Raw genomic sequence first — 13198 nt, 5'->3', positions numbered from 1 at the left:
TTACACAGTATAGTTGTCAACAAAACCAAGACAAGCATGTGTTTTGAGCTAAAGTTAAAACAAAATTGGACCACTCTAATTAATGTTTGTGGTTAATGAGCTTCTGGGACAAGATTGATCTTTCTGGTAAGCAGAACAAATGAATCCCAGTGTTGTTTGAAATGCACTCTGTTCGCAACCTTTCTGACAAGTTACTGTTCAGTAGTTTGTGCATTACTGTAGCTGATAAACAATAGGAAAAATCATAGTAAATATGATATTCCTTTGCAAGGTTATACATAATATTTTATATATAAACCAAGCAAAAACCTTTAAATGCTGTGGCCATACGGTATGTGTATAATTAACCATTTCATTATGTATTTTATATGTACATTGTCTTAGATTGCAGACTTCTAGTAAAGTCAAAATATGATTCTGGCATGTAATAAATAAACATGCTGTATTATGAAATATAATAATTCTGCAGACTTTATTAAAATTATTTTACTAAAGCTATTCATGGCTCACTACTTCATAGAAAATTCATAGAAATGTCTGATTGTATTTTCTCATTATGAATGGCACAATCTGAATAAGGTCATTTTGTCATTGCCTAGCAATACTTTTGTTCGCTCTCCTTGATGTCCAGATCAAGGGAATGCTGTATTGCTTTTGAACATCAAGCTACGTTCCTCAGAAGAGCTAAGGGCAAGACAAAGAACATTCTTCTCACTTGGACAAGACATGCAAATCTCTAAGCTACTGCAACTACTATTTTTAAGGCCACCCCGCCACACGTTCAGCCATTGTCGGTTACAGTCAAAACACTGCGTCACAAGAAACTTCCCCCACAAAACCACAACAACCAAAATGCAACGGTTTTAGGTCTTAAAAAAATAAAAGTGAAAACAAAAACAGGAGAAAATAAACAGAAAAGTCATTAAAATAAGTGGGGGAAGGTAAAAAAAAAACAAAACTATTTATACCAGAGGTGGGGTAGGATCTTTAGGGCTGGTTATTACGTTGGTTTTGTTGATTATCTGTGGGTATGCAGAAAATAGAAACAGAAAATCCTTAGACTGCTTTAGTGGCCAATGCATAGGATTTTATACATAAAGATACAACAAAGCAGAAAAGAACGAATCAGAAAGAGAACCAATTACTAAAAAAACCGGCAACAGTTTTCTTACCTACATGGTATTGAATTGTTACAATTTTTTATGAGGAACTTAAAACATAAGTATCTACACAATGCAATTTTAATGAGCAAAAAATTACTTACCGCAAACTAACTAGCATCACATTGAAATTAACCATTTGCTGCTGCCTTGACTGGCAACTACTTGTGTTTCAATAGATTGCAAGCCATTCCAGCAGTGAAGAGCAGAACGCACAGAATCCTCACATACTCCGGTAGTAAATTACTATAACAGAGTTATATACTGCTACTGTATTTCAATAATTCAATAATTACACAGTGATGCATAAAAACACACAATGAACAAAAAAATATATTAAAAACTAGAAGAAATTGTGCTGCATAATGTTGCTGCCATGAACATTTAAGCTGCAAGAAGTATGTTTTCCAGTTAAGCTGGTTTCTACTTCACTTTGTAACGTCAATAGACTGGTTCATGCAATAGTTTAATCATTTCTATTGTAAAGTGATCATTCAGTCCTGAATATCACAGTTGTACTACTGTAGGTTTGTTAGCTACCAAAGATTCTTTTAGATGTTACCTTTGGTTAATGCCGTGAGCAGCTGGATTTAGCCAGGCTAATTAGTTAAATAAAATAATCTGATTTAAAAGATACAATATCTGATTTAAGCAGATGTTGAGATAACACTAATCAGCAATCATAGGTTTAATTCACCCAATTTAAATGTATTCATAGCAGTCAAGCACAAAAATGTGTCCTCTATGACAATCTTTTTCAGCTGATGTTCACTGTGAACAGAATCTCTAATTTCCTCGTGCATTAAACATTTTCCTCCACTATAAATTATATTTGCCTATAAGACCATTTTGTGTCAGGTCAATGTGTTTTCATTTTCTTTAAAAGCATATTTATAGGCTATGGTTCAGAAAAAGCCAAATATTAATTATGGCTTAATATGTTAAAAAAATATATGGTATATTTGTTCTAATACAGTGTGCATGAAACAGAAGCACAATCGGTGAACTAAACTTAAAAATAAATATTATCAATGCTCTTCAGTCTCATTTTAAAGAAAATTGTATATTTACATAAAACAGTTTAAATGTAGAAAGACCGGAAATAATTAAAACAGCTTTACCTTCAAAATCCTGAGTTTTGTATTTATTTTTTTGCTTAATCAGTTGTGTAGTATTAGATAATACTTCATTTCTAAAAAAAAAATCCACTCTTAATGCACTGTTTATGGAGTTTTCATGTGTCAAGCTTCCTTCAGTTGCTACAGCAACTATTTAGGTAGCCACAGTACTTTGTCTTTTGAAACAGTCGGCCATATTTGGTGCCCTGTGAAGCCGGGTCTTCACTGATTGATCCTCGGAGGACGGATAGATGGGCAGCTTCGATAATTACATTGCCTTAAAGGCAAGGAACTACTGCATTTAGTAAAACAAAACAAAACAAAAAAAAAAGATTGGCAAGAGCCAAAACCACTTTAATAGAAAATGGTGCTCTCTTTTCAAAGGTTTAACTGTGTTAATGTACAGTAAATGTAAAACCACATAGCAGGTGTGTACAAATGACCACAACCATATCTGGAGTAGATCTCATGTCATTTTAGTTTTGAAGCACACCAAAATATTTTCCTCTTTGGCCAAAAAAATTACTTTCTCCTGACTAGAAATGTATATTTAAATAAACAACATTAGCATGGGGTTTTATTTGCACATTAAAATAAACTAAGCTCGGGGCTGAGGTTGTGATCATAGCAATATTTACAATTTATTAGACTACACATTCATAGCAATGTACTAAAATGACAATCTTGGTAACAAGCAATACATGTGTATGTATATATGCATGTAAAATTGTATTTATATAGCACCAACAATTACGCAGCACTTACAATAATTACAATACAAGGTAAAGAAATTACAAACATTGATACGTTTAACAGGTAAATGACAACATAAGGCCAAGGGAAACCCTGCCCCAAAGAGCTTACACTCTAATTGCGGCCCATTAATTCATGTATTTTATTAACAATGAACAATGCAGGCCTATACACAATTCACCAGCGTGAGAAGCGGCCAATGTCTATAATCAGCAGCTTGCGAGAAGGGGGCAAGACTATTACACCCGAGGAAGCGTGCCACGGGGTGCAATAACGTTTGCTATAGCTGTGTGATAATACCGCTTGTGTTCTTTCCTTTAACCTCTCCCTGCATCCAATATGCTCTGAAGACCGTTTTCACTATGTGAACTACTCAATTATCACTTAATTTTCTCCATATACCCAGCAATCATTTCCTCTCCAGAAGCTGTGTGTATTGCAGTTTGTCTCATCTTCTGTACCTCATGTGACCTATGACACTTCTTAGTCCCTGATCTCATCCATATCTTCAAGTCCTGTCTCCCCCTTTAGCTCTTCCTGCAACTTGTAATTCCAATTCACAAAAATAAAACCCTTTAACCTGCTTCTTTAAATACCTATTTCTCTTCGTTATCTCTGCCTTCTCCACCGGCTCCATGTTTAACCTTTATGCAGACAATAGTGAAATCTGTTTCACTCTGATGGCTATCACTTGCTACCCAGGCCTTAGTTTCTGATATCATATTTTTTAGTTACAATATCATATCACCTTTTTTCAACATAAGGTTTGAATTTGTTATAATAACAGGATTTTGCCTTTTACGGCTGAAGATTTAAAACTTTATAATGGCGTCAGAGCAAAAAATGGGAAGACAAGGTTTTATTTTCTGTACTGTATGTTACCTTTTCACCATATACTTCAACAGAACTATCTAAACCAGGGGTGCTCAACTCCAGCAATCAAGAGCCCTGCCCCCTCTTCCTCCCCCCCCCCCCCCCCAACTGGTCATATTTTTAGGATGTCCCAGCTTCAGCACAGGTGGTTCAATCATAGGCTCAGCCTTTGACGGAGCCACCTGTGCTGAAGCAGGGATATCCTCAGAACCTGACGTGTTGGGGGTTCTTGAGTACTGGAGTTGAGTACCGCTGATCTAAAGTATGGGAAAAAAATGCAAGAATGATATCTACACTAACCCTACATTTACCCAAGGTAAAGCATGATCTACAGAATAAGCAGAACATTCATATATATCCAGGGCAATGTAAACTGGTTTTTCTTTGTGTGTGATTTTTTTTTACATTTATACAAAGCACTACAGTACAGAAATTAAGCAGGGCATACAAAGATATGGATACCCCCATTACACAAGTGAAGCTAATGTATGAACTCTAAAGGCTTTACAGTTATAGCAGAGCCATTCTATTATATAAAGAGGAAATATTTGGCAGATAAAGGTCCTCACCATCATCTGAACACACGAACTGGACTTCCTTTTCTGAATTGACCAGTCAGATTAAAAGAAGACAAAAACAAAAAACGTGACTGAATGGACGGAAAAAAAGAAATAGCAAATTATGTGTATTTATTATCCATAGGATAGCGTGTAGGGCAGAATGGAACAAAAAGGGTATTGGAGGGAACAAGTGCTTCTAAATGCCTATCTATATATATCTATATATGTGTGTGTGTGTGTGTGTGTACAGTAGAGATTAAAATTTTATAGCTCCAGAAAGCTACTACAGTTATGGACATTTTGGATACTATTTAAAATATATTATGAATAGTTCCTAATAAATAATTGAATAGTTTACTATTAATAATAATGTTTCACCTCCACCTAACATTAAACTTTTAAACTATTTTACGATATGAAAGTAGGTGCATCAGAGATACTAGGCAGTGGGACATATTTACGAAGCAGTGCTAAGCCTCTTCTTGAAGAGTCATCAAGGTGCCTTATCGCATGACGCTACTTAGTTAGTAAGTATGGTACAGTATGTTCCAAAAAGGCTGTAGAGAAAACCTGACGAAAGACGACGTTGAAATTTTTTTTCCCTCGCAAGGAGTCATAAATCCCTTAATGTAATGGAATAGATGGATTAAAACTACTTGTGATGGAAGAGTAAAGGAAGAAGAGAAAAGCAATGTTATTCATTCTCCTGTAGTTATTTCAGAACTAAAAAAAAATCTTCAGTGAATGAAAAATCCAGTTTTTGTATTTTAATTATTTCTTTAATAATATTCTCCTTATTCATAAAATAAAGATTTCTAGCACCTTCTAGCTTTTATTACTAGATAACAAAATGTACAGAAACGTGGTTCAGACACCGAAAGAGCAATGTGTTAAGGGGACCAGTTTGCTCAGTGTAATATGTGTATACTGTACGATCGGTTTACTGATGTTTTCATTTAGCTCGACTTTTTCTATATGTTGCTATATGTTACTATTTTATGTTCAATTATGATTTAGGTTTCCAAAGTCTCTTTCCTCTAGATCTTATATTTCATAAAACAATAAGTTGTAGAAGCACATTCTTTAACTTTGAAGCAGCAGTGTCATTTCCATGTCAAAACTGATCAGTAGAAGTGTACTGGTGGATTAGAACCCCTGTAGACCGGATCTCAGGATATGCCGTGGCACAAAGATACCATGACCAAAACTTGTAGGTTGCAACATGTGGATATTCTTTGGTACCAACCACTCTTTGTCATAATAAGCAATAGGTGCTCTGGAGTCCTCCAAGTGCAAGTGATTGGGATCTCATGAACTTGGTCAACCAGTGCTGGTACTGTACTTCAGTTGACTGGGTATCTGCAACTTCATCTACACCACTACTTGTTTGGTCAAGGAGGAAATATCAAGTAAGGGGCAGTTCTTGTTACCGGGACGGTATAATCCACACAAGCAAATCCTAATGACACGATGTAGGGCATCCTGCAAGTAATTATACAGTATTTGAGAAGATTATTTGAATTTACCTTTACGCCATCAGGTTTCTTCAGTAAGCTTCTTGCTGCTGTAAATGGGACAGTAGGTATTATGTTAGTACTCATTCTTGACCTTGCTAAATGTAATGGACAAAGCAGATGTCTTGCTCTTTAGATGCATACATGTACTGATCTAACAACTAAAGATTGTCACATTTGGGGAGAATTTCTGGCACATATAGTTTTTGTTTCCACTGTAAAATCTATTGTGTTATTTAAAGGTATATCATGGCAACCAAAATACATTCCCCTTCCAAAAGCTGCAGGCTATTAATTATGTAAGGGGAATGAGAGCATAATGTAAGTTTATTATGTAGGGAGCTGAACTCTTGAGTCTGATCAAAGAGGAAACATACTTGTTTGGTAATTTGCAGTTACATCAATTTTGTATACAAAATGTCCTACTTTCTGTGGGAACCAAATTGCAATTGAGTTCAATATTCATATATTCGGATATCATTGGGGAAGAAACATGGTGAATATTTAAGGTAAAACATGCATAAAAACAAATTACCTATCAGCCAGTATACCCAATTTATTCTTATAATTATATAGTAGCCCCTTATAGGCAATAAAGATTTCTCCCATTAGGGAACTTCTAGAACAGTTCAGCTTTAAAATAACATGTCTACAACATCTAACTGATATGTACTAGTCAATATTATGTCTCCTGACACAGGCAGAAGAAAAACATCTAACATTGCGAGAAAGCAATAATATTTCCTTTATTTTTTGTTTTTAAAGGTGCACTCTGTCCAAGAAAACAAACACAAAACGCATATAAAATTGAATCATTACTAAAAAAAACATTGTGTTAACTACTTTTCCAAATTCCTATTTTTAGAAATCATTAAAAGTGTATTTAGTCCCAGAGGTCTCATTCCAATTACTTATAGGAATGCAAAAGACAGCAATCACTGGTCAAAATAGCAATTTCATATTTTGCGGGCTCCAATAGAAAAGTAAAAGCAAGAGTATGTTGTCAGAATAATTAATACTTTTATTAAAATGCAACATACTGTAAAAGAAAGTTGTAAAAAAATAAAGGATAGGGATAGTGCACCTTAAACAAAACCATAAACAAAATAGCCCTGTAGCATTCATTTACATTTGAATATTTCTGGCAAATAAGTGGTAACATGTCCTTTTATAATATTTGGATGTGTGCACTTCCTTCTTTTGACCAGTATTCAGGAACTGTTTTCGGACTTCAAAAAGAAGGATTTATTTTTGTTGCATCAAAGTTACCTCTTTTAAGAATATATGGCTTAAAAAAATCATAAACGATGGCTGCCAAGGGTTTTTGGCAAGAGTACCTGCAATTCAGTTGGCAAAATATGAAATACAAGAGTACAGTAGGTCAATATTATTGGAGATTGAATGGGTAAGATACTGTAAAGACATTAATTCGTCAATGTACTTAGGTTGAGAAGAAAAATGTCAGCAATTGGGTATTTAAACTAACAACCAACCTTCAATATAGTTCTATTTGTTGAAATGTGAAAAAGTGATTAATTAATTTGTGCTAAAACAGAAATATATCCATTTAAAGAACCACTTCTCCATGTTCAAGCCTATCAGTAGAAAAAGCCTTCCGTTTAGTTCCCTGATTAATATCACCTACGTTTTAGTTAAAGTGCCACGGCTTCAGAACTAGTATAGAATAATCTACACTGCGTTTTGCATACTTAAATGTGTTGAATATATATATATATATATATATATATATATATATATATATATATATATATATATATATATTTTAGCTCACTGGATTGGCAGTTTGTTAAATGGGTTCTCCAACTATAGCTGCCATCACCTATCTTGTTCCAAACACTTAGTACAGTTTAGACACATACTTGTTCCTATACTAAAGGCCCTTTATTTTTTTATAAGTACAGTAATGTCTGTAATAGGAACACATTTCGGCGAGTTCTCCTTTGCATGTGATTACATTATTTGTTTAATAAAAGTATCAAAAGTACTGTAACTTTAGTTTAATTTAAAAAAAAAAAAACCCATGATTGTACTAATAACAAAGTTGTTGTAAAGAAATGTCCAAGCAGTTTATTGGTAAGAACAGAGACTTGCAAGGGAAATAGTGATAGCGAGCAGAGACTAAAATAGATCAAGGAAGATGACAGAAAGATCACTATAAATTTATTTGGGTCTTACCTCACATGAAATACATTCCACATAAAAGGAAAATAAGAAAAAGGAAAAATAAAAACACTATTATAACCACAGTAGCATGAGCGATTAATGTAAATGTCATGCATTGCAAATAACCAATGTCCTAGTCAATGGAAATTTTGGCCTCAAGGATAAATTCTCTTTAGAGCACAGACTTGAAAAAGAAAAAAATGGCACTTGCATGCACTGGCATAAAAGCTAAAGTGCAGTCTGCATTTCCAATTCTTTTGTTCGTCACATTATCAGCGTAAAATATATACCCTTTTTAATGTAATGATACAATTACAAAGAGAACGGGACATTATTTCAAATCTTGGAAAGTATGTTTGGAGTATTTAAAGTAAATACCATTCCCACTGATAGGACAGACTTTTAGATTGCTACTGTAGTTGTTTTACGAACAAATATTTAGGTATTTTTCCATTGGTCTCAGTTATGTGAACATTAGATTTTGTACACAGGAGACAAATGCACAAAAACTGAACCAAATATGTACAATTTGTATTGGTATCACCTGCTCAATTAAAATATTTAAAAAAAAAGCAATTGTGAAATTAATGCAGGGCACATACATGCTGTGCAAAATTAAGGCCGATTTAAAAATAATAATTTTAACACCAATTATTGATTGAAAGTTGAACGAGGCACTTAAATCTTCCATTGAATATATTAAAAATAAACACAACTGAAAATGATAAAACATTTACATATCATGTATCATGTATGTATCATTGTTTTTCAAAACTGTAACCACTCTATTACATAGAGCCAGATGAGAACTACATTGACCAATTTAAAGTAAGTTAAAGAAGAAACCATCAGTTGTATAGGTTCCTGTAAGTGAATGTGTTAATAAAAGCAGTTATGGTGTGGGATTTGATAGGGCACCAACAAATATGATAATGCAAAATACATATATAAGTATACATGTACATTTCAGCATGCTTCATTTGAAAAGACTTCTGATATTAATGGAGAAATTACTTGACTTGTAACTCCATGCAACGCTTTAAGCCATTGTAATATGTTATATGGATGATTACACAAATAAGTGCTTAATGCAGTTAATGATAGATAGACAAATAAGAAAAGTCTTGAATTTAAAGACCTTTATTATAAGGCAGTGTGGAAAAAATTATGGTCTTCAAATGACGTCTACGATATATAATAGGCCATCTTATTACATACAGTAAGAGCAGAGTAGCCGTATGGTATGAGGATCCAGATAATATCTGCAAGCTATATAAATTCCATATTAAAAGACACTGGTTACAATTGTCTAAGACAACATTTCACTGATGAGCTAAAGCATACAATTTATCTACGACAGAAGACATTTGTAGTCTCAGATTTTGGAACTTTAATTTTACTACAGTATACAAACCCGTCACAATTAAACTTGATAATGTTAAAATCATAAATGTTTGAGTAAGTGGACTGATGATCAATGCAGTGGTTTTTAAATCTCTCCTCAAAGCCTTGAGCCAGACCAGATTTCTCAGGAAACTACCAAACATCCTATTGATACAGTATGTCAATTTGGTGCATTCCTCCGTGTGCAAGTATATTGGTTATTCCTAAACCTGGGAAGACCGATGGTCCCAGAGGAGAGGTTTGAGAACCACTGAATTCATGTTTTACCTCTCTCTTGAACAGGGTTATTAACAAGTGAAAAAAAAGTTATAAGTAAAGATATTCATTTCTGAGTAATATCCTCTATATGAACGTTTGTCAAGAACTGAAGGATATGTCTTGCACAGTTGTGAGGGAAAGCAGAGAAGGATACTTTTGTACTAATAATGATAATACATTTGTTAAAGTTATATAACAGAAGGGTGAGATAGGAAGGTGCAAAAAAGATCAATATGTTTACAGATTATTTTAAGAATTACACTTCACATTTAACAACAATGCTACATAAAAAGATTTATTAGTTGGTGTGTTACACACATGCACTGTGTATGGCAAAACGAAGAATTACTTCTGTGGTATTTAGCTGCATCCTGCTACTTTTTCCATCTTGCTCCAGACTATTTGTACAGCTTCCAAGATCAAACATGAGCTGCACAGTGTGACTATGGTAATCCCAGCCAAGGGACTTTTGAGGAATAAGGAGTGGATGATATGGCATCCATTCAACCACTTGTGTTTAAACTATTTTCACGTTTCATAATGTGAAAGATTTTTCAGTTTTTTTCTATAATTCTACTTTTGTTGTAAATATGTTCAAGAAGCCGTTCTGAACACACAGCTCACAATATACTTACATATACGATCAAACATGAAATGCAGTAGCTCCTTCTCCTCCTTTAATTACTTTGCGATTTGACAACCAACCAATAATAATAATGTCAATAAGAACAATTACTGCTTCCTCGTTCAATTTCACATTTTACTCTTACAGGGCTGAACTAAAACAAAATCTAACAGCAGATGTATTTAACAATATTAATATATTTTACCTACATCATTCAAATAATAATGAAACACTTTAAATATAGTCGTTTTCTTACAAAATAGATTGGAGCAATTTGTTACGTACCGAACGAGTTTAATGTACTGTAGGCCCAGATTCACAAAGCTTCGTTATTGATATAACGATGCACTAACTGAAGTTAACGTACCATTAAGTACTAGCCGTTATCTTCACAGCTGCATAAAGCAGAGTTTAGTGCAGTTTTGGTTAAGACAGGGCATTGCGTTAGCTACAATGAACGTTTGTAATCATCATACAGTATGCAAAAGAGGTGAACTCCTCAACATCGCAAATCGACAGACCTTCCTTACAGTTAACCTGGCTATTTAACGATGCGCTAATTACAGTAGGTCACAACTAAATCTGGAGTTAATCACATCCGGACTCTTAACAAAGCAGCACATTATATGAAACATCATGTTGACATAGCATTAAAGAGACAGCTTGATATTTTACTATTACTACAGCCACAGCTTTTTAAATCTATCATTACATACAAGGAAACTGCTGTATATATTAAACAGTATACATTTAATTACTGTATTGTATTAATGAGTAATAAAAAAAACAAGATTTATTTTATACATACAGTATGTTCAAATGGGAAATATACTGGGCAATCAACAATGCCTCAATAGTTCGGAATAATATATTTATGCTAATGTTAGACAATTAGTTAACTGCAGCATGCAATACGGATGTAGCAAATTTATGGGGCCACCCACGGTCACGTGACTGTGATTGGGAAGCATGGACATGGCAGACAAGGAATCCGGAGCCGCAGATTTTTGCTGTTTCAGCCGCGGCTCCGGAGACCGTAACTCTTACTACTGTACATCTGTAGCTCATGTAGCTGAAGGAAAATATTATGTGTAATGACAGCACATTTATTATAGAATTTCGTTGCTGAAATTACGGTGCCAGAGTAATTGTCAATTTAACCAAGTAAAATGATTTATTTACATTATAAAATGTTTTCACCGACACAACCTTATGTACCAAATGTACTGTAACACCCACCTTTAACCTCCTTCACTGATGTTATACCCACCTTAAACCCCCAAATAAATATAGGTAATTTCCCGTGTTGAGAAAATTAACAAATATGTTGTTTGTCATGAGAAAGAAGACCAATGTGTTATTTTCTGCCTGGTAGGAGGGTTGGTTCAGCCCCCACGTTGGCATCTCAACCCACTCTGTGGTTCCTGAGGCGATGTAACGGGAGCCTCAATATGCGTTGGACAGTCCACAGGACTGACTTAAATTGGGTGTGGCCATTGAGGAGGCTGGTCTGAGGACTTCTATCGCCTGCTGTGTAAGTAGAACCAGATCCCTGATTTGGTTATTAATGGCCTGTGCAAAGACCCTCTGTGATGCTATGGCCTTGCAATGATGTCTCCTTCCATCTCTGATAAGGCGTTGTGCATTGTGATTTTGCTCGTGATGGACAGCAATCAATTCCCGCTTATACTGCAGCCTAGCAGCATCAATACTACTATCATCCATAACAGGAGACACAACAGATGCAGGAGCACTGCAGAAGTAGAAGAAGGCACCAAAGGAGCCCAAGCAGGTGCAGGTGTAGGAGCAGGTGCTCGACTTGTATGCCTGTAAAATTAACCTATATGTAGAGAAAAGGGGAGACATTTTACTTGCAATATTTTCCTTTCCTCTAATCACATCATGGCAGCAGCAACTAGTGGGTTAACTCTTCTTCTTTAATGGATAGGCCAAGAAGAAAACTGCGTTAGAACTTTTTTGTTACGTATATTTTTATTTTCCCATTATTATTATATGTATTAATTTATATAATTTTATTTATAGGGTTAATAGTTCATATTTGCTTATATAGGAGTATTTTGTAATAGAGTCACTATCTGATCTACAATTGCTATCCTATCCTGTTTTTGTCTGTACACAGCTTAGAAGAGCTGTGGTTTAGTGTATCATATTTGTTATAGGTTAGAGACATAAGGTTTCATTTACCAAGTTCTGGACTATGAAGTACGTTATTTCACAGTTCTAATTGGTATCCATACAGCAAAGACTGCGACTATTCTAACACAAACCAGTTGCAATCGCCAAAAAGACCCAGGTACACCCAGGTACATTCTGAATACATGCCTTAAACTTGCCTTAAACTAGCCCCAGCATTTCTGCATTGATTAATGGCCCATCAGATTAAGAGCGGGTGTTCCTGGCAGTCCCATTCAGTTTGAATGGGATTGCCAGGGACCCCTGCTGTGTTAATCCTATGGGTCATTAGTCAATGTCAAAATGCCTTAAACAAGCCCAGCACATACCCAGCACATACCCAGCATGTAACCAGGCTAGTTTAAGGCAAGCTTTAGAATAGTCGTGGTCTCGTCTGCATATCATTAATTAATTACTCATCAATCTGGTGATTTGTGAGGCTTAAATAGTCTCAAGTCTGCCTTAATGCATACTCCCGATGAAGAGACCTGGGACTTTGCGTCTCGAAACGCGTAGGAAGTGTGGCATACGCGGACACTGTAGTGAAGTAACGGCT

General features: G+C 34.9%; 1 protein-coding gene across 20 annotated transcripts in view; it reads right to left on the bottom strand.

Annotated features, from left to right (window-relative positions):
- CAMK2D (calcium/calmodulin dependent protein kinase II delta) overlaps positions 1-13198 on the bottom strand; it is a 332892-nt gene that overhangs the window by 39419 nt on the left and 280275 nt on the right. For 4 of the 20 annotated variants that reach the window (XM_075616503.1, XM_075616662.1, XM_075616493.1 and 1 more), the window contains exons 13-15: positions 5991-6028; positions 4474-4506; positions 969-1022 (exon numbers count right to left, since the gene is read on the bottom strand). In XM_075616503.1, coding sequence (XP_075472618.1) covers positions 969-1022; positions 4474-4506; positions 5991-6028 — 125 coding nt within the window. The remainder of the gene's footprint in view (positions 1-968; positions 1023-4473; positions 4507-5990; positions 6029-13198) is intronic. The other 16 variants (XM_075616655.1, XM_075616534.1, XM_075616526.1 and 13 more) reach the window with 7 other exon arrangements.

Source organism: Ascaphus truei, chromosome 1, assembly GCF_040206685.1.
Source record: "Ascaphus truei isolate aAscTru1 chromosome 1, aAscTru1.hap1, whole genome shotgun sequence".
NCBI classification, from domain to species: domain Eukaryota; kingdom Metazoa; phylum Chordata; class Amphibia; order Anura; family Ascaphidae; genus Ascaphus; species Ascaphus truei.
The sequence above is the reverse complement of the archived record's forward strand: the minus strand, read 5'-3'. Positions and strand labels throughout refer to the sequence as shown.